Source organism: Papaver somniferum, chromosome 5 (assembly GCF_003573695.1).
Source record: "Papaver somniferum cultivar HN1 chromosome 5, ASM357369v1, whole genome shotgun sequence".
NCBI lineage: Eukaryota > Viridiplantae > Streptophyta > Magnoliopsida > Ranunculales > Papaveraceae > Papaver > Papaver somniferum.
Window position 1 is genome coordinate 21,031,184 of NC_039362.1, and position 21,466 is coordinate 21,052,649.

At 36.5% G+C, this 21,466-nt stretch overlaps 1 protein-coding gene and 1 pseudogene across 1 annotated transcript; one reads left to right on the top strand and one right to left on the bottom strand.

Moving 5' to 3' along the window:
* Positions 1-4,688: 4,688 nt before the first annotated feature.
* Positions 4,689-7,393, top strand: LOC113281123 (annotated as a pseudogene).
* LOC113281124 (probable inactive shikimate kinase like 1, chloroplastic) lies at positions 7,356-10,631 on the bottom strand. The gene is made up of 10 exons (XM_026529774.1): positions 9,603-10,631; positions 9,121-9,158; positions 8,941-8,995; positions 8,781-8,853; positions 8,587-8,674; positions 8,378-8,460; positions 8,192-8,297; positions 7,897-7,975; positions 7,734-7,798; positions 7,356-7,645 (listed from the first exon to the last, which is right to left on the bottom strand). The coding sequence occupies exons 1-10, from the start codon at positions 9,838-9,840 to the stop codon at positions 7,577-7,579; spliced, it is 894 nt and encodes a 297-aa protein (XP_026385559.1). The 5' UTR covers positions 9,841-10,631; the 3' UTR covers positions 7,356-7,576.
* Positions 10,632-21,466: the final 10,835 nt, after the last annotated feature.

Genomic DNA, 21,466 nt, shown 5'->3' on the forward strand with positions numbered 1-21,466 from the left:
ACTTCTGTGGGATCAAGAAGCTCTACGAGTACCGTTGGTGGGAAACTAGATAATTGCAGTGTTATTAGTTTTCGATTTGATTTGATTGACTAATGGTTGTTGAACTTTGATTGCACCTAGTTTGTTTATTCTTGAAAATCTTCTCTTCTTATATAAGCTTCACTCAAACTAGATCGAAGTGTCGACGGGATCTTTAGAACTGTTTATAGATATAAAGACATCTTGTGATAATCCATTGTTAACATACTGTGTTCTGTGCATGATGGATCACAAGAGATTCAAGTGGTGTTGTGCAGGTTTAATTGAAGATTAAAGAAGATTTGAAAACAAAGAAGATTTCTTATTGGTTTCTCATATCTTTGTGTTACACAAACCTTGATCGGCTAGGATCCAACTAAAATCGGATTTATTCGATTGATTAGTTGCGTGAGATCAGTAACACATAATAGTTCTTTCAATATCTATTTTGATTGTTACAAATCCTAATCTTACTACTCTGGTAATAGAGATTGGATTGATCTAACCAGGCAATGGAGTTTATTAGCTTAAACGAAAGAGCCTTTGCATATGACTTGGGATATCTTATCTTAAAGAATCAATAGAGTTGTTACCAAACAAATTTGTTGTTCCTTTACTGTTTGGAATACGATCCAAAAGAACTTTTCCAATGCGTGCACTCATCGAAGTCGGAAGCGCAGGGATATTGAAGAAACTAAGTGAACTAGGGTTAGTTGGTTGGTCTCAACTATACGAAGTTGGTTTAGATTTTGTTTTGCGACTTAATTCTGAGAGTATTCAATTCTGGATTAGGTCCCGGGGTTTTTCTGCATTTGCGGTTTCCTCGTTAACAAAATCTTGCTGTGTCTTTTACTTTTCTATTTCCGCAATTATAATTGTTTATTATAATTAGAAGTAAAATACACAAACATTAACTCCGCTTTACTTGATAGTGATCCTATAAAGTTTGGTTAAGTCTAAACCTATTATCAAGTAATCACACTTTGATTGTCGTATTGTCTCGATCTCGTACCCATAGACAATCACACAAAGTGTGAATACCGATTTGTCGTATTGTCTCGACTTTGTCCATAGACAATCACTTTCGGTAAGAGGACTTATAAGTGGAAAATTAAAGATTATGTTGTATTTAAGTACCCTCGTCTATGAGTGTTTGTTCCTTGGCCGAATGTTTTTCTTAGTAGTGCTTAGTTTCCTGTAAGCATTACTCCTTGTAACCGGATTCCCCATGTGGTAGTTATCATATCCAAACATGACTGTTCATTTAGCCTAATACCCAAAACCTTGAATTGCTTGTGACCTGAATTTGATAGTGGATTAGTATTAAGCATGATTGGAGAATGGTCCGAACCCACTGCTAACAGGTGTTTGATGCTTGTATTCTTGTCAGCAGATCTTGGTTTTAAAAATTCAATTTTTTGGCAGATTCAACTTATAAAAGGAAATTAAACCTCGATAGAAGTTTACCTCTGATTTGAATCGCACATTTTGGTCACTTCTAATCACTAAAATCTCAAAAGTCAAAACCCAAGCTTTTTTTCTTAACTTCTTCTTCTTCCTCTCAAAAATCCCAACTCTCTCACATAAATTTGATTTTTCTACTAATTCACCACTAATAATTTAATGTTTAATCAATCCTTAAAATTCATAATTAATCAATTCTAATCATAATCATTTACATTAATTATATAAGGGTAGTTATGCCATTATCAAAAATGGTGGATGAGGGGTGATGTTGTTTTTTATTTAGTAACCCTATTTTGGCATTATCTAATATGCCTCAAAAAAATCTAGTATGCCTCAAAATAGGTTTCTTATCTAGAACATGACAGTTTATTAAATTGTCACAAAACAAACCCACTTGAATGTGGATTCCTACTTTCCAAGCAGTACCTAGTCCTTCCAACAGACCCAATGGGTCCACTATGAAATAAGACTTATAATCTAGACCCAATATGACTCTACTCACAAATTCTCTTTTGTTCTTAGTTTCACTTAAGAATGTAATGTCAGGGTCATGGTAGTTAACCATATCTTTAAGTGTGATTGTGTAGCATCATTACCCAACCCTTGACAATTCCAACTAAGCACTTTAAGGTTACCAACATAATGCATATAATGATTGTCAAACAAATGGAATTTGAAGCAGACTATAAGATTATGATTGGAGTTACGGTATGCACCGAGGTTACCAAAGTGATTTAGATAATTGAGACAAAAAACATGCATCGTAGAGTATTTAGGATGAGAAATATTTTGTACATGAATGCCATGGCCGGTGGGAATATTCTGGTGTGTCTGTTGTGAGCCTTTTATCCCATCAGTTGCTTTGTCCACCGTAGTACTCTGAGACTGGTTCCACCCATCGGAGAAATTGTAACACCCGCAGAGGAATTAAGATCAAAAGAAGCTTTTTCTGGTTGTATGGCTTTTTTGTATGTCTTTGGTAACTGATTTGTGGTTGTGCTAATGTTAAACAGGTTTCCATCTTGATTAGGAAGCTGACCACTCCATTCCATATTGCTGTTGTTCCATTGTTGCATCTTCAGAGAATTTACCACATTCTGTGGTTCATCCAGATCCATCTTCCTCTTTGCTAGAGAAAGTTTAGTTCCATGCACATTTCCTATTACAGATCTTGGCTTAGACTGTGATCCTCCTCTTTTTTTATAATTCGTGTTAGTTTTTCTAGCATATTTCCTCTTCACCTCAAAATGCTTCGCCATACTATCCGACACTCTTTCAGTAGAAATTACCTGACAGTCGGTAGCATTGGTTGACACTTTTGCATTTTTCCTTCTTGTCTTCCATTTGCACCTTGTTCTGTTTTCCCCCAATTATGGATTTTTCGGCTCCTTTCTCCACAATTAGGTGTGCACTCTCATAGTTTACTCTATCCCACTTTCCAACATCAAGATATCCTGGTCTAATGAGCCAGAGTTATGTTTTTCCTGCCCACCTTTTCCACCCAAATGATTTCATGCTGAGAGAATACAGCTCCACCACTTTTTCCTTCGATTTCAACCCCTTTTCAGCATCGTTGCATCACTACTTGGAGGGCCACAATTATGTTTTTCCTGACCCCCTCACTCACTATTTCATTGATTTTTTTAACTAATTCTATCATTAGACCACTCTTGTGGTTCTTTTCTTTGCAGACGCTTGCGTTCTGTAGACGCATAACATCCTAGTCCAGAACGCAATGTCTATGGATGCGAAGATTTTTCACATCGTAGTTCACTCGCATAAAAATGTATTCAGAGTGGAGACGAATGCATATCTATTTTCCCTGTGTTAGATGTACAACTTGATCATTACCGGTTGGCATATGCTTTCAAGTGCTTGCTCAAAAGGCCATTCGATTCAGATAATGCAATTACATGTGCTTCTAACCCGAGGGGGCTATGTTACAGATTTTACAGAAAAAGAAGTAATTACGGGGAGAGTTAGACAAAATGGTGGTAATTACAGGGAAAATTTAGGTAAGAAGAGTAATATATGATGGTTTGGTTTAAGAGAAGTTCTTCTATGGCTGCTAGATGATCATTACTTATGGATCATTTTGGGAGATGATGAAAGGATGATATCTTGGTTTTCTTGTTATTGGTTGAGTTTAGTAGTTATCTCTCAGCTGAATTGTCTAATGTAATTAGAGTTTATATTTTACAATAATTAACTGAAATAAAATTCTTAAACAGTTATTAACAATTTAGCTCAAGCTACCACATCCTACTTGAATTTTGTATTACTTTCATGATCATTCCATAGAAAATCTCTAATTACTCTATCAATATGATCTATGACTGACATAATATATAGAGCCATTAAAATGGACTTGATGGCATCCACTTGATTTTGTACAATTAGCATCCATTTGATTTACTCTAATACATGTCACCCAAAAGCATCCTAAGTGTTTAGGCGTCGGATAATTTTTCCTTTCAAATATGACAATCCTTGACATGCCGTGAGAATTCCGTTCGTTGAGACATGTCAAAACATCGAGTCCGATTTGGTGCAGACTCTCCTACGAGTGGTCACTTTGTTGGATGACTGGAAGGAACCCTTGCATAGTAAACAGTTAGCAAAGTTTTCGCTTTCTTCTGTCATCTAATTCCTTCGAATCTAAGCCAAATTCATCAAATTTTCCCCAAATCTTCCAACTGCAGTATAACTCACTGTAATTTATTCAGATTTCTCTACAACTTGTTGTGTTTTTAGTTGGAATTTTTGCTTATGCTTCTAGACAATAATACTTGATCAATGTTGAACAGAAGTGAGCATTACCCGGCACCTATTTTTGGCTTAGGTTTTTTGCTTGTTGGTCATCTTTACTTTTGTACATGGTCATGGCTAATGCTTGTGCGTCATATGGTGACAGCATTATTCCACCCATTGGTGGTTTTATTCTACTTGTGTTGTTGTTGCGACTGTTGTCATTTTGGTATGTTGTTAGTATTTAGATGTCACTGCAGATGACTGCTGGTGGGATAAGCAGATGCGTATCCTGCTGCTCACTGAGGTTGACTCTAGTGTTGGCTCCAAATGGTGATGCGTATCCTTCACTAAACCATAGTCGTTTCATTATTTCTGAGAACTTGTCGTCTTTTTCACGGTATCTTTTCTTAAGTCGTAAGAGAGTGTGCAAAAAACTTGGAGAACAATCCTCACTTCTTTTCTTGTCAAAGAGGGTTCAAACTTCAAGCCAAAACCATAAAACCCCAAACAAAAATCCACATCAAAACCTCTCCCTAATTCTTCCTTCTGAAATCAAATCTAATTGTTAATGGCGACTTCGATTCTTCTCAGATCAGCTCGATCTGCTCTAAAATCTACTGATTTAGCTTCTAGATGTCTGCCTACAACTGGTGCAGCAGCATGGACTGCTAGACCATTGAGTCAGAGATTGGGCAGTGTAGCTAGATTATTCAGCTCAAAACCTCCTGGTAATGATGTGATTGGTATTTATCTTGGAACTACCAACTCGTGTGTGGCAGTGATGGAAGGAAAGACCGCCAAGGTGATTGAAAATTCTGAGGGAGCACGAACCACACCTTCCGTTGTTGCCTTCACTCCCAAGGGAGAATTCCTTGTGGGTGTTCCAGCCAAGCGTCAGGCAGTGACTAACCCAACCAACACCATCTCCGCCACAAAGCGTTTGATTTCTAGTCATTTCGACGACCCCCAGACACAGAAAGACATGAAGATGGTACCATATAAGATTGTTGAAGGCTCCAAATGGTGATGCGTGGGTTGAGGCTAATGGCCAGACATACTCACCCAGCCAAATTGGTGCTTTTGTACTTACTAAGATGAAGGAGACCGCAGAGGCCTATCTTAACAAGAGTGTCTCCAAAGCTGTCATTACAGTTCCTGCTTACTTCAATGATGCACAGAGACAAGTTACAAAGGATGCAGGGAGAATTGCTGGTTTAGATGTCCAGAGGATCATCAATGAGCCAACTGCAGCTGCTCTTTCTTATGGGCTTAAAAATAAGGAGGGACTCGTAGCAGTTTTTGATCTTGGTGGTGGAACCTTCGATGTTTCTATCCTCGAGATCTCCAACGGTGTTTTTGAGGTAAAAGCTACAGATGGTGATACATTCTTGGGCGGAGAAGATTTTAACAACACCCTGTTGGAGTACTTGGTCAGTGAGTTCAAGAGAACCGAGTCAATTGATCTGTCAAAGGATAGATTGGCACTTCAGAGGCTTAGAGAGGCAGCTGAGAAAGCTAAGATTGAACTGTCATCTACCACCCAGACTGAGATCAACTTGCCTTTCATCACGGCTGATGCTTCAGGAGCTAAGCTCTTGAACATCACCATGACTAGGTCGAAGCTTGAGTCGCTGGTGAATCATTTGATTGAAAGAACCAAGAACCCATGCAGGAGCTGTTTGAAGGATGCGGGTGTGTCGGTGAAAGACATTGATGAGGTTCTTCTTGTCGGAGGAATGACAAGAGTACCTAAAGTGCAAGAAGTAGTGTCTGAGATCTTTGGTAAGATTCCAAGTAAAGGGGTTAATCCTGACGAGGCTGTTGCTATGGGTGCTGCCATCCAGGGCGGTATCCTACGTGGAGATGTCAAGGAACTTCTATTGTTGGATGTCACTCCTCCGTCTCTTGGTATTGAGACTCTTGGTGGAATCTTTACTAGGTTGATCAACAGAAACACAACCATTCCAACAAAGAAGCGTCAGGTGTTTTCAACAGCAGCTGACAATCAGACTCAAGTTGGTGTACGTGTGTTGCAAGGTGAACGTCAGATGGCTTCTGACAACAAGTTACTGGGAGTATTTGAACTTATGGGTATCCCTCCTGCACCCAGAGGGTTACCCCAGATTGAAGTCACTTTTGATATTGACGCCAACGGTATTGTAACTGTATCTGCCAAGGACAAACAATCTGGTAAAGAGCAACAGATTACCATTAAATCATCTGGAGGTCTTTCTGAGAGTGACATTGAAAAGATGATTAGAGAGGCAGAATTAAATGCTCAAAAGGATCAAGATAGGAAGTCCTTGATAGACATGAAGAACAATGCAGATACCAGTATCTACAGCATGGAGAAGAGCTTGAGCGAATACAAAAACAAGATCCCAGCAGAGGTTGCAGAGGTTGCAAAGGAGATCGAGGACGCCATATCTGACCTCAGACAGGCATCTGCAGGAGATAATGTTGACGAGATCAAGGCCAAGCTTGATATTGCAAACAAGGAAATCTCTAAGATTGGTCAACACATGTCTGGCGGTTCAGGTGGTGACTCTTCTGCTTCATAAAATGGTGCCAAAGGTGGTGAGCAACCTCCAGAGTCAGAGTACGAAGAGGTGAAGAAATAGAGATGGAAAAGTTGTGCTAGAACAGTGGACGGGATTAAATTTGAGGTAAAGATGCAGGGGTGAGGGTATGTGATGGTGATACTTAGGTTCAAGAGTGAGTGAATCATAATAATCTGAGTTTCTTGGATGCTACTTATATTTGTTGACCTTGTTTTTTATTCAAGTACTATGTTAGGCTAGGTTCCATTTAAACATTGCGCAGAGATCTAGATTGTTTCTTTTTCTTACTTTTCATATTGCGGATACAATTAAAACTTCCAAAGGGCGTAAATATGTTTAAACTAGGAACTTAAAAAGGGAATGAATGTTAAATATAGTTTACTTGGCAAGCCTTTAAAGAAAGATATATTCTGTACATAAATTGTGGGGCATTACAAACCCTACAGTCATACTCCCTAGTCCTACAGTCATAAATTGGTTTCCTTCTGATTTATAAAATGCCACAGTGCTTAAAAACGAAACGCTCCATAACATACTAATCCCTGCTCTTAGACTTTTCCTTTACTTGCTCTAAGCTTTCTATTTCCATTTATGTGCCTATAACATTAAAAACATTTTACGACAAACAAGTAACTGTGTTGATTTCCTTGTCAACTCAATTCAAGATCCACTTATTAATTTACAGGGTCATAAAATAAAACACTTGACAGTGGAAATGGGCTTCTTACTAGGAAGTGTTCGGCGAAGAAGACATCTTTGAAAAATCTTCAGTCTCTGGCTCAAAATGGTCTTGCAGCTTCTTCCATCATCTTCTTCACTCTTGTTAGTTTCTCAATCTCCTTTAGCACCTGCAAATGTAAAAAGACAGTGAAGAAGAAGCTCCAACAGAAACATTGTTTACTCATTGTTCATTCAATACAAAACTTTTGTAGATACCTCTAGCGCAACGTCCTCTGTAGTCACATTGTTTGTGTCCTCGTATCCTAATTTATAAGCCAGATCTGCCATAACAAAGGAATGCCCTTATAAAATCTTACAGTCTAAGATCAAACAAATAACTATAAACTATATAAATTATTACACCAAGAAAATGCTTTACTTTGGAGTGAGATCCTTCCGTCTGCTGTTGCATATCCATCTTTCATTTCCTTGTACAGTTGATTTAGCTTCACCGTCACCTGTTAATTACAGAGGGTCAAAAATTGTAGATCATATTACAAGTAAGTTGACAGTAACAAAATCTGGCTTGATAGTAACAAACGAATTTAGAAGTTGATTTGCCTCCAGTCAATGTTCTAAAATCATGGGGCACATACTCAATGCGACATAATATATTGTGTATGCGAACACACAGAGAGTTACAAAAAGAAGACAATAGAGGGGAAAGAATTGACCTCGTCTGAAGTCAAAGGATCCTTATCACCACTTTCAATCACTTCTGCAGCTAGAGTTTCCAAGGGAACATCTACCCAAATTGAAATTCCGTACCTCACTAGTGAACTGCATTAGTTTGAACAAGAAGCACGATTACTGCAAGTGGATTAAAGTAACCATTGATAAGATTATTTTTAAATTCTTACAGATTAGTTGAGCTCTGTACTGCACCATCTCCAGCGCAAACCACCAAACGGCCCATGGATGATAATTGCTTGAGTACTTCAGTCTATCATTAAAAATCGCAAACTGTTAGATATGAATTAACCAATTTAGCTTTCGCCATGAAATCTAATAGAATCTGTAATAATACTGCATTCTAATGATAAGAAACCAGTGGTAAAAATAGTTAGACCTCGGATTCACGGTATCCTTTCTCATCACTCTCTTTAAAATCCCTGGCAGCTTGTTCACCACCAGCCACTTCCTCAACCAAGCTATCACTACATACACGCAATTAGAACAGACTTCTCTCAGGTTGAAACTCTACGGAGTTTTACCACATTAAGTAGATATACAATCAGAAGTAGGAAATCGATATGGCTATACCTATCAAAGTAGTAATATCTCAATGCATCTGCTAATACTTTTCCCAAGTTGGTTTTCATAGTGCTTTTCATGCCTGGTAATAAACGCAGTAAATGCATAATTTTATCGGTTTCATTGTGTATACTTTTACCCCATGCAGTAATAGGCCAGTGGCACTTACCAAGTAGAAATATTATAGTTCCTTTTAGCCCAGGTGCGACCTCCACCGCCTTATTCTGTAGTAGCACAATGATACCCAACAAAAAAAGATGTATAGTGCTTGGTCATAAACTAAAATGTCAAAAACTAAAAGAACAAACCAATTCGACACGCTATATTCAGGTAGGTATCGTATTATTACCTTCAACTCGAGTGATTGGTTACTCTCCGTAGTGGTACCTACAAATTGTAACTCAAGATGGAATTAACATAATTGAGATTAATGTTTCAATATAAGATATCAAGAGCAAAGGGACTGAGAAATAAACCAAGGGAGATGAATTTAAACTTGGCTGTGCTCCCCCTTGGTCCATTTTAAGAGTCTGTACAAAAGCATTGGTCGACACAAAAGGCCACATATATCATGTCTAAAAAACACAACTGAAGTTAACTCTAAATGTAGTCTCTACTCTGGAAGATGAATGGATTAGTAATTGAAGAGTAGTTGCAAGTCTACATGGTTTGAAGTAGCTGAATTCATAAAGATTTATAGATTCCAAAAGAGAAAGAAAGGGTTTTCTTCAAACACCTTTAGATCACCACACTAAATTACAGTCATAGTAACCAGTCCATGCCAATAAGCAAATGATTAACCAGAAAGGGGAGATGAAAAAGAAAACCAACCTGAGACTTCATTATTAGATCTAAGAGAGCAAACTTTCGTGGATGAAGAGTGTAAGTGTATTTTTGCAGAATTTGAAGCTTTATGAAATCCATTGCAGTAATTCCTTGTTAAGGAAATTACAGAATTGGAAGAAGAAGACGAAGATGAAGATGAAGATGAAGAAAAAGAAAAAGAATGAGAAAATGGTGGAAGAGATGAGAATTGAAGATATCTAGTTGAATTGATAAGACTCATCATCTCTCTCTCCCACTCTAACTGAAAACTTGAAATGTGAAATGAAGAAGAATGAAAGAGAAATAGAGAAATGGACTTTTAACGAATAGAGAAATGGACTTTTAACGGGTACTTCGGCCCAATACTTATTACTTAATGGCTTAACTTTTGGGCTCCTTGTATTTTAGAGGAGGGACTCCTTTATTTTATTTATTTTTGTGAATAAGACATTTTATCAAAAGAACTAAGACTCGGAATGAGTCTGAATTACATCAATAGTAGAGTTATCTAATATGGAGATATGAGATAGGCCTCTACGGATGTTAGATTTATCTACTGATAATTTGTTTTGAATATGTTGTAGGGGAGTATCATCCCAATCCATGAATTCATATCGCCTCTGCTTCTTGAGGATCTGGGTTGATAGTGGGTCCTGCTCATTCTCCGTCAAAAGTTCTTGTGTCGCTTCTTGTCGCATCGATGGAGGAGATAATGAGAAAGATACGATCTTTTTCCTATACATTTTCCTTTCAAATTTGACCCATATTGATCGATTGGTAGTGCGATTCCTTTTTCTGATAAGATAAGGAAACAATTTTCCGAAGAGGATGATAATACAAAATCAGGTATTGAAACTTTGAAAGCAGGTTCAGAAAGAATTACTGGTGAATCGAAATTTGAAATAATTTTATTCGAGGCATGAATAAAGACAGTTGGATTTGAAATTTTGAGTAAAGAAGAAATAGAGGAAACAGAAATTGGGGATTCAAATGAATCCCCAGCATTTTCATAAGAGGAAAAAGACGATTCAAAATCCGAATTAAAAGAAGCATTTTCGGCCTTGACTGGATTAGTAATATCCTGGAGCAAACCGGTACCGAGCAACGATTCGGACTCACTAACTCTTACCGTTTCAATGACTCGGTACATTGAGAGGAATTGTGTGATTTCCTAGTATGGAATCAGATACTAGGTAACTAGGGGCATATCAGAGTCCAATTCTTCAGCAAGATTTGGAGCCGAAATAGTCTCGGTATCTTCAGAAATTTCATATTCCTATTGAATAGACTGATTGAGAGGTATCATGAGCACCGGAGATGGCTAAGACAGAATCTAATGGAGAAAATTCACCCCTATGATTAACATCTTTTGGGTTCCAAATCTGCATCAGAAAATCATTAAGGAAAAAATATCATCATTAGGATATGGAGAACCTATTGTCATGTCATATATATCTTCTAGATTTCTATTCTGGAGAATGACGCAACTTTCCTTCTTATGTCCAAACTTAATTAGCCAGTGATCACAAAATTTCAAGGCATATTCGGATAGTTGAAGTAGAGGTCAGTGACCGGGAATTTCTACTTTGACTAACATATGATCCATCAATGGTTTTTCGATATTTACCCATACAAGGACTCTTGGAAAGAAATCTGGAAAAGAAGCATAGCTACCTACACATACTTTCCTAATCGTTCCTAATTTACTAGCAATCACACCTATCATTTGTCTGCTTCTACGCTCATGCTTAGCATTGAGAATGCTATCCCAAATTGAAATATCCTTAACATAATTTGTGGATATGTTCATTCAAAGATAAGCAAATGTAGTCTCCGTTACATTCCCGAAGGGGTACCATGGACCATTTCAAGTAATCGTATGATAATCCCCTTGATATTGAAAACAAGGGATGAAAAGATTAGGGTCAACTTCTCTAATTTGATAGGTTATATTTGGACCCCAAAATGAGATAAAGCTCCTCTTATCTCCCAATGGTTGTAAAGCTCAGTTGAGAAAATTCTTGCAAGAGTACTATAGTCTTTTATACCATAGTATCAGATGAATTCAAAAGGAGTAGGATGAAGACCAATATTACTATGATTCGCATAACATTGGGCTAAAGATAAACCTCTAAGATGTGATCATGGGCATTAGACATGATGAAAAACTAGAGAGAAAATAGAAACACAATAGCTTAAGAGAAAGTTTAAAACCAGTTTTATGCTTATTTAGAGAGGTTTATGGGTATATAACTAAAAGAAATCAGCCAAAAGTTGGATAGTTAAAAATTGTGCACCAATTAGCAAGCCACAAGTGACGCCTAGACAGCTCATGTTTCAACAAAGGTACGAGGCCGGGGGACTAAGCAGACATGACAGGGAAAAGAAAACTAGATTTTAACTACTGGGACAGAGACCGATGGGTTAGCAACTTTGGGAGACTACAGTTAACTAGTAATAACCTATAACATTTTAAATAGTTGGTTTTTTATTTAGGAATAAATACTTAGAAACTAAGTGAATGGAGTGTTTCAGTTACTTATGCGAAAGGATTTGCAACGCCAAGTTACAAGGCTAGGAATGAACAAGGCAGACTAGAATTATGCCACGAAAGGAGCTGTAATGATATTAGAAGGATACTTAAATACATTTGCTTATGAATATAAATTAGGTGATGCACACAATAAGAGTAAATGGAATACAAAATGAGAGGTTGGAACAATGAATGTTAGACTAAATCCTACTCCGTCCGTTCCACTTTAGATGAGTGTTTAGAATTATTTTTTTGTTCCACATTACTTGATAGTTTTCATATTTTTCTCATAAAATTATCATCAATACCCTTACATTTTGTCTTGCAACCATAAGTTTATTTTTAAACACACTAATACTAATTAATGTTTGAAGACTTTTTTCAAAGACATAGATAGAATTTTTTTATATCTCTCTCTATTTCTTAATTTGCGTGAAAACTCCAAAAACGTCATCTAAAATGGAACGGAGGGAGTATAAATTTTAGAAATTTATTTAAATAAACATGGAGACTCAAGGGATCAAAACATTCAGGGAAAGGAAATGGCTTGCAATCATGAAGAAATTCCAGGAACTGTTTTGGTATCTTCTACTAGAGTTATGTAATGCATGTAAGGGTAACTACATGGAATTTAGTATTATACCTGTCATGATTGTTTGATAGAATTGTTCATGCATCCAAAGCAAGGTAAGGAGTTGGTGTTTTGCAATTTTCATCTTAAGTATAAAGAAAAACTATCATAGGAAATGAAGGCTAGGATTCGAGTCAAATTGGAGAAACCAAGCCCAATTGAAGTTCTCATTTTTAATTAGGAGATTCCCCTGGGATGGACTATATATGCATATGTTAGAATGAAAGGAAGGACTACTTTAGGATTGATATGTGTACGTAGAGGAATGTGGAGTACCTTGCTACGTAGAAAATGTCCAAGTTACCGCTGAATCAACTATATTATCATATTATCCTTCCACTATAACCATATATCCAAAATAAAATAAAACAAAATCAAAATCTCTTTGCAATCAATCAACAAGATATCGATTGACTATAACAACAAAATGATGAACAAATCAACTAAGAATTTCAAAAACCTCAACAAACAGTTCATCTTCCAGGCATGGTTTTTCATAGGTAAGAATCGATAAACCAACTAATTTTTGTTGTCTATGATCACTGATATTGGTAGGATTCGTTATAATTATTACCTAGTTTGCAGTTCAGAGCAGTATTTGTCTAGGTAATAGTTGATTTTTCTAGCCGTGAATACCTCCACAACTAGAATATAATGAACCTCTAGCCGCAGATTAGCATCTACTGATTTTTACGGCTATAAAATAACGAACTTCTAATCGTAACTGGGTTTTCAAAATCTAATTTTTCGTTGCAAAAAATCTAGCCGTAGGTGTTAATTCCTAGTGGTGGAAATGTTTAAGGTTAGGAATCCACCTCCGCAACCTTGTCATAAGTTACCCTGTAGCTTCAGATTTTTTTTTGCAAGGATTAGTACAGCTAGGTCGTATTGTTCAAAACCTAGTTGTAGGCAGTTATTTGATAACTTACACTAGTTTTTTATTACCAAAACATATACTTAGAAGGGAATTCAACAAAAGTACGCAAAAGAAAACCTGTTAGAGCACTATTCGGTTGAACCCATCAAGGTGTTGATATGTCAAGTTTGGAAGGGGAGTTTAGTTCCAAAACTCTTGAGTCGATTAATAAAGTCAACTTTATTAGGTTAGACTAGGAACATAAAAATGTTGAGATATGCTCTAGTTACTCATGAAGACATGAATACATATTGAAGATAACGAAGACGTCGTCCTCCAACTCGAGATTAGTAACATACTTGACTTGTTCCATTTCCATCATTTGTTCTTCGAGTCCTTATTTATTTTGAAAATATAACATAACATGCGAAGTCAAGTTTGTTAAAATGACTTTAGCGATTGTTACTTGATCATTATAATGTGATCGAAGTATCTTAAGAATGATACACAATAGTTATTTCTGCAATTTAAGCATATGGAGTTACAAAATATTTTTTATGGACTTTGTGTTCTCGACACTACAATAATTGATAACTTGTTATTATTTAGTGTGTTGAACTTCCGGGTGAATCTACACCTTCGTAACTATTTTTTAAATAAATTTTATAAATGTGTCTTAAGGAAGTATCCATGCGAAACTTGTTTCGTAGTTGAAAACTGGATTGACATATCTCAGGACCGATCTAATTATAGGATCGATACCTTGTGGCAAGGATCAATCCCATGACTGATCCTGACTAGGTCGGTTTGTTTTTACATTATCGATATGTTTTTTTATCTTCGGCTTTCAGCAACATCAAGATGTACTAAAGTTAACCTAGGAATGTTCATAAGCGTCGACATAATGTTTGAACATGTTCTAAATTCTAATATCTTATCTTTCAAGTATACTCCTTTGGTACTCAAGGCAAGATCCTGAAAATCGATTTGTCAATACCTATTTTGGTATCGAAGTATATGCTTACTAAATCCCAAAGGTTTTCATATATCTAGTTGCATGTTAGTCAAGTACATGGATGTGGGCTAGGGATTCTTAGTTGTCATACTATAAGAAAAATCGGTTTATGAGCTAGAATACAATTGTATTTGTTAATTTCATAAATAAAACATATAATTTCTAAATTGGTAGATCTTGTTTCCAAATAAGTCTTGGTCATAACTCTATAAATAGTGTAATGACCTGAACCTCCACCAATATTGTCCCTACTTAGCCACTGTAGTTATCCGGCAATGTGGAATTTTCTACGGGTATCACTGCAGTCCTCCTGTAGTAACTTCCCGAGAGGTCACCCATCGTAGGATTACTGCCATCTGAGCATGCTTAAGTTTCAGAGCTTTTTGTCAACTCTAGATCCAACTGAGATGAAAATTTCTCAGTGTTAGTTTGGGCACATCATTAATTACTTATATTTCAATTAGAAAACCCTACCTACTGAATGGCGGTATTACAATACCACCACCTTAAATTGAACTCTTCCTCATATTCGGAATATATACAAGCCCAGATCTCCGGCGTTCCCTGTCCATCATGAGACAATTACCTGACTTATCTCGTCTCGCATATTCTCTCACCCCTAACAGGTGACCCATTGTCAGCTATTTTTCCATTTGTAACGACCCTACCCTCCACTGATAGTTTCCCCACTTGGCCATGACGGTTATCCAACAGTGTGGGATTCTCTAGGGACATTATTGCGGTCATCCAGCGGTAACTTCCCCAGAGGTCAGCTGTCCATGGATTACTCCTTCCTGTGCACGCTTAACTATAGTGATTTTTGCAAACTCTGGAGCCAAATGCGCTGAAAATACCTCGATGTTGGTTTAGAATAATATCATTGCTTATATTCCAATCAACAACCCCTACTTGCCAAATCGGGTATTACGAATATGGAGTCTTGTTTCCTTACAAACTTATACTGAAAAAATGGGGGTCTAACAACCATACCCAATATTTTGTTTAGGCAATCTGTATGACTAACTCCAATATAATTTCAAGAGAATCAACTAGACAGTCAGACTCAATCAAGAAAAATATATCCAAGAGTTATATCTCAATTTCTCAAATCAATCTGAAATCGAACAAATAGAAATCTATGAGCCGGATTAATATGATAAATAACTTGGATGGTACCAAAGACCAATATCTAAGCGTCAATCAATTTTAATCAATAACCAAAGGTTGGATTCACCAATTGATTGAACTATGCACACCCTGTGATATTTTAATTATTTAGAAAATATAATGCGGAAAAGAAATAACACAGGCACCAAAAGTTTTGTTAACGAGGAAACCGCAAATGCAGAAAAACCCCGGGACCTAGTCTAGATTTGAACACCACACTGTATTAATCCTCCAAAGATTCTAGCCTACTACAAGTTAACTTCGGACTGGAATGTAGTTGAGCCCTAACCAATCTCACGCCGATTAAGGTAAATTCGCGTTCCTTACGTCTTTGAATCCCAGCAGGACTCTACGCACTTGATTCCCTTAGCTGATCTCACCCACAACTAAGAGTTGCTACGACCCAAAATCGAAGACTAGTTGATAAACAAATTTGTCTCACATAGAAAATTCTATTGAATAGATAAATCTGTCTTCACATAAATACCTACGAGTTTTTGTTCCATCTTTTGATAAATCAAGGTGAACAGAAACCAATTGATACACCAGACTTATATTCCCGAAGAACATCCTAGTAATATCAATCACCTCAAAATAATCTTATTTGTATGGTAGCGGAACAAGATATTGTGGAATCACAAAAAATGAGACAAAGAGATTTGTGATTACTTTTTATCTTATCTATCGTAGATTAAATCCCGAGCAAATCTTAGAAAAGATAGTACTCAATACGATAGAAAAAAGTAACATTAGAACACGCAACCACAGAGAAAATAGTTAGGTATGGCTTCAGAATCCCAATGAAGTCTTTAACTCGTTAACTTATAATGGTTTTAGGAAAAACCTAGGTTAAAGGAGAATCCACTCTAATCGCAACTAGTACCACACATGAGGTGTTGGGATTAGGTTTCCCAGTTGTTAGAGTTATCCCTTATATAGTCTTCAAATCAGGGTTTGCAATCAATGCTACCTTGGTAACAAAGCATTCAATATTCACCGTTAGATGAAAACCTGATTAGATTCAAGCCAATATCTTTCAACCGTTAGATTGTCTTAGCTTGTTACACACAAATGAAATGTACTTTTATTTAGATATGGGTAACCATACCTAAACATGTACACTTAGTTGTCTCAACAATAGTTAACCGAAGTTAGCCATATGAACACTTTCATATCAACCTTGTTCATCTTAATCACAACTAGTTCAAATGACTCAAATGAAACTAGTTATAGATTTGTTCAATTGTTTATATTCTCATAGAAGTATACAAGACACAATTGAAGCAAAATCGGTTTTGATTCACTCGAATCAATTCATGAACATTATAGCCATGGTTTGCAAAGACTTCATTCCTTATTAAATAAATGCATTTGTTCATGAGTATGTAAACGTACTTAACCAATTTTAGAATTTAACCCACTCAGATATGCAAATGGGTACGCATACCTAGGTTCCCGGGCTTGGTCTTGTTCGCCAGTATGCAAACGGGTACGCATGTTGTCGTTCATGACCGAAACCAGTTGAAATCAGTACGCATACGGGTATGCATACTATAGTTCCTGAAATTCAATTGTTGAATCAGTACGCACACGGGTTTGCATACTAAATTCCTGGACTTGGAATACACTTGCAACAATTAGCATACAAGTACGCATACTGTGCTATATCCAATCAGTGGTTAATTGTTATAAACTCACATTTTAATCATTGAAACATTCTTGGAAGACGAGAATAGATGTCTCACACAAACTATTAGCTTCAAAGCAATTTTCAAGTGATCAATACGAAATATTCCGAGCCCACATCAAATGACTACCTCACATAAATCATATAAGATGTTACCGGGCGATTTTCACATGATCGTCAAGAATAAAAGATGAACTTGGTTAAAGCGAAAGCTTACCAACACATATTTCGAGAAATATGTAAGCGACATAAACTCAGCTCGAAATATCAAATGTCTATAATGTAAAGTTTATATAGATATACGACTTTTGTCTAGATAGAATATAAATAAACTTCTGAGTGATAGATGAGTTTAAGTCTCCACATACCTTTTGCTGATGAAGTTCCACACACTCCCCTTAGTAGTTCTTCGTATTCAATCGATGAACGTCGTGAAGTCTAAAGCTCAATTACACATTCTATCCTAATCCGAGACATAGCTATAAGTAGACTAAAAATCAAGACTTATAGTTTTGACAACTAAACTTGACAAACAAGCTTGAGATAGCAACGCTTGCAAGCTCGACCGAGCAGTGCTCTAACACATACCTTGAGTAAAAACCTTTATTGATTGTATGGTAGAGCCAACTTTTTAAATACATAGTAGTAATCTAATTAGGTGAAGCATCTTGGGATTCCTGGTGTCTAATGTCTTATTTAGGATCAAGAAGCCTCTAGACCTATCGATGGTGGAAGCTAGATTTATTATTAAGTTTTATGTGTTTAATTACTTGTTATTGAACTAACAGGATATTTATCTTCAATAGATCAAACTTTTTTATTTTGTGGTCTATGTTCTGTGTGTTTGATCAATACTTAAATCAATGTTGTTTGCAGGAATTACTTTGAATATTATAATTGAAGACTGAAGCCTATTCTTTTTGGTTCAGTTCTTCGTGTTACTTCTTGCAAACTTGGTTCTTTAGAATTCATAAGTTGTTTAGCTCATTAAACTTAATACTCGTAGAATATATATCAAACGAACTGTCAAGTTGCATTAAATTTCCTTTGATAGATTTCGTTCATCAAGATTGAATATTTCAATAGTTGTTGTATTGGTTTGATATTAAGTGCAAAGAAGTTTATTGAGATGAACAAAGTATCATCTACTCTGTTTTTTCATTGATCTAAATATTTATTTGGTGATCTATAAGTGAGTTGATTACTAAAACATATTTAGTCTTTTGTTGTTTCGCGCGGATTATGATCCAAACAAGTATAGAGAAGAAGTCTTCACAACAGTGAAACAACTCAAGATAGTGAACTTTGTATTGGGATCTACGTGCATTGTCCAGACCGGTTGTAGGTGCAGGGATACAAAAATACTAAGTAATGAATGAGTGTTACTTCGTCTCAACTATATGATTTGTATAGATGAAAAAGCAGGGGTATAACAACCACACTCAATAATTCGTTCGGCAGTCTGTATGGAATAAACTCCAATGTAATTCCGAGAGCACCAACTTAAAAGCGAGACTCAATCAAGAATTATATCAAAGATTTTTTATCTCTTTCTCAATACAATCAGCAAATCAAACAGATAAAAATCTGCGAGCCTGATTGATATGAGAAATAACTTGGACGGTACCAAAGACCAATGCCCAAGTGTCAATCAAGTTATGTCCAACAAACAAGGTCGGATTCATCAACTGATTGAACTATGCACAACCTGTGATATTTTAATTATATAAAAATATTTTGGGGAAAAGAAATAAAACAAACACCAGAAATTTTGTTAACGAGGAAACCGCAAATGCAGAAAAACCCCAGGAACTATTCCAGATTTGAACACCACACTGTATTAAGCCGCTACAGACACTAGAGTATTACAAGTTAACTTCGGACCGAAATGTAGGTGAGCCCTAACCAAGTCTCACAGCGATTAAGGTACAGTCGCGTTCCTTACGCCTCTAGAACCACGCCGGATTCTGTGCACTTGATTCCTTTAGCTGATCTCACCCACAACTAAGAGTTGCTACGACCCAGAGTCGAAGAATTATAAACAAATTTGTCTCCCACATATATGTCTATTCTTTATTCGGTTTTTGTTTCATCTTTTGATAAATCAAGGTGAACAGGAACCAACTAATAATTCAGTCTTGAAAAGACGAGGGTACCCAAATATAGCTCAAACTAAAACTTTTCCACCTATAAGTCCTTTCTCCGAAAGTGATTGTCTATGGACTGAGTCGAGACAATACAACAAATCGGTTCACACTTCGTGTGATCGTTTAAGGATACGAGATCGAGACAATACAACAACGAAGTATGTTTACTTGATAAAAGGTTCGGAATTAACCAGGCACAATAGTATTACTTATCAAGTAAATAGGAGTTAACATTTGTATAGTTTACTTTAAATTATAATAACAACAACTATAATTACGGAAAATAAAAGTAAATGACACAGCAAGATTTTGTTAACGAGGATACCGCAAATGCAGAAAAACCCCGGGACGTTGTCCAGAATTGAATACTCTCAGGATTAAGCCGCTATACAAAATCAAACCAACTTCATATAGTTGAGACCAAGCAACTAAACCTATTGTTCACCTAGTTCCGTCTGTATTCCCACGCCTCCGACCTGTAATAAGTCACGTACTTGGAACAATTCCTTTGGTTCATATTCCAAAAAGTAAAGGAATAACACATCTGTTTGGTATCAACTCTTTTCAACCAAGTGATATGAGTTCGAAAAAGGCTCTTCTGTTTATCTCAATAAACTCCTTCTTCAGGTTCTTAGATCTATCTTATTATCAACTACCGAAGTAATTGTTAAGATTTCGCAATCAATACTTTTAATCACAAAGAATTGTATTGATGTCGATCTACACAATTAATCAATCTAATCTACCACAAGGATAAACCGATTATAGTTGGATCCTTTTTTACCGAAACAAGTATTGTGCACATCAAAGATTATGAACCCAAATCAGAAATCTTCAAAGTCTTCTTTGTCTTCAAATCTTCTTAGATCTTCAATAAACACCTGCACACAATCAACTTGAATCTCTTGTGATCAATCACGCACGGAATGGAGTCTGTTAACAATGGATTATCACAAGACGTCTTTAGATCTACAAACAGTCTAAAGATCCCCGTCGAAACTTCGATCTAGTTTGAGTGAATCTTATATCAGAAGAGAAGATTCTCAAGCATAAACAAACTAGGTGCAATCAAAGTTCAACCACTGTTAGTCAACCAAATCAATCGAAAACAAAAGATAAACCGTAATTATCTAGTTTCCCCCCAACGGTACTAATCGAGCTTCTCAATCCCAATGAAGTCTTTAAACTGAGCGGCCGTAAGAGATTTCTCCTAATTAGGTTACTCTCCTCTTCAAATAGGCGGCTTCACCAGTAGCAGCACAACTGAGATAGTTTTGCTGTCTCTGAGGATTAGTTTTCTCGAAATGCGAACTTTCATATTTATAGACCAAGGAAGTTTAGACACCAATGAATTTCCAAAACGGAAAATATTCTCAAGCTATGCAATATATTCCAGATTCGGTTTCCATAATTCCTGGAAATGCTTTGTCCAAATAATGACCGAAAATCTCTTAGAAAATCTCCAACTAGCAAATTCACATTACTAATTTTCATTTTCCAAAAATAAAATTAAAAACCTTAATGGTGTGTCAGGAAAACACACAGAACTTGCAAGTATACAAGGCCAAGTTTATAGAATAGAAGGAAAGCAGGGGAAAGTCCACAGGGAGTGGGAGCACTATAAGAGAAACCTAAGCTAACAATGGAGACAGTGAGCAAGACAAAGTAATATGGCATACAAAGTGGCAGAAGTAAAGAACCAAAGCAGCAAGGTAAAGCAAAACAGCAAAGAAAACAGCTAAGAACCAAGGCTTGGAAGCCAAGGGAAGAGGGAGATTTTGTGCACTGTTTTCAGTGCACAGAGACTACAAATTGCAAGACAATAGGCGAGCAA

What these genes read in the sequence shown, in the direction of transcription:
- LOC113281124 (XM_026529774.1), bottom strand. Translation starts at nt 9,840, where the DNA reads ATGATGAGTCTTATCAATTCAACTAGATATCTTCAATTCTCATCTCTT. An exon ending in AACTATAATATTTCTACTTG is followed by an intron (nt 8,854 to 8,940) that starts GTAAGTGCCACT and finishes GTTTATTACCAG; the next exon opens with GCATGAAAAGCACTATGAAA. An exon ending in AAGGATACCGTGAATCCGAG is followed by an intron (nt 8,461 to 8,586) that starts GTCTAACTATTT and finishes TTTTAATGATAG; the next exon opens with ACTGAAGTACTCAAGCAATT.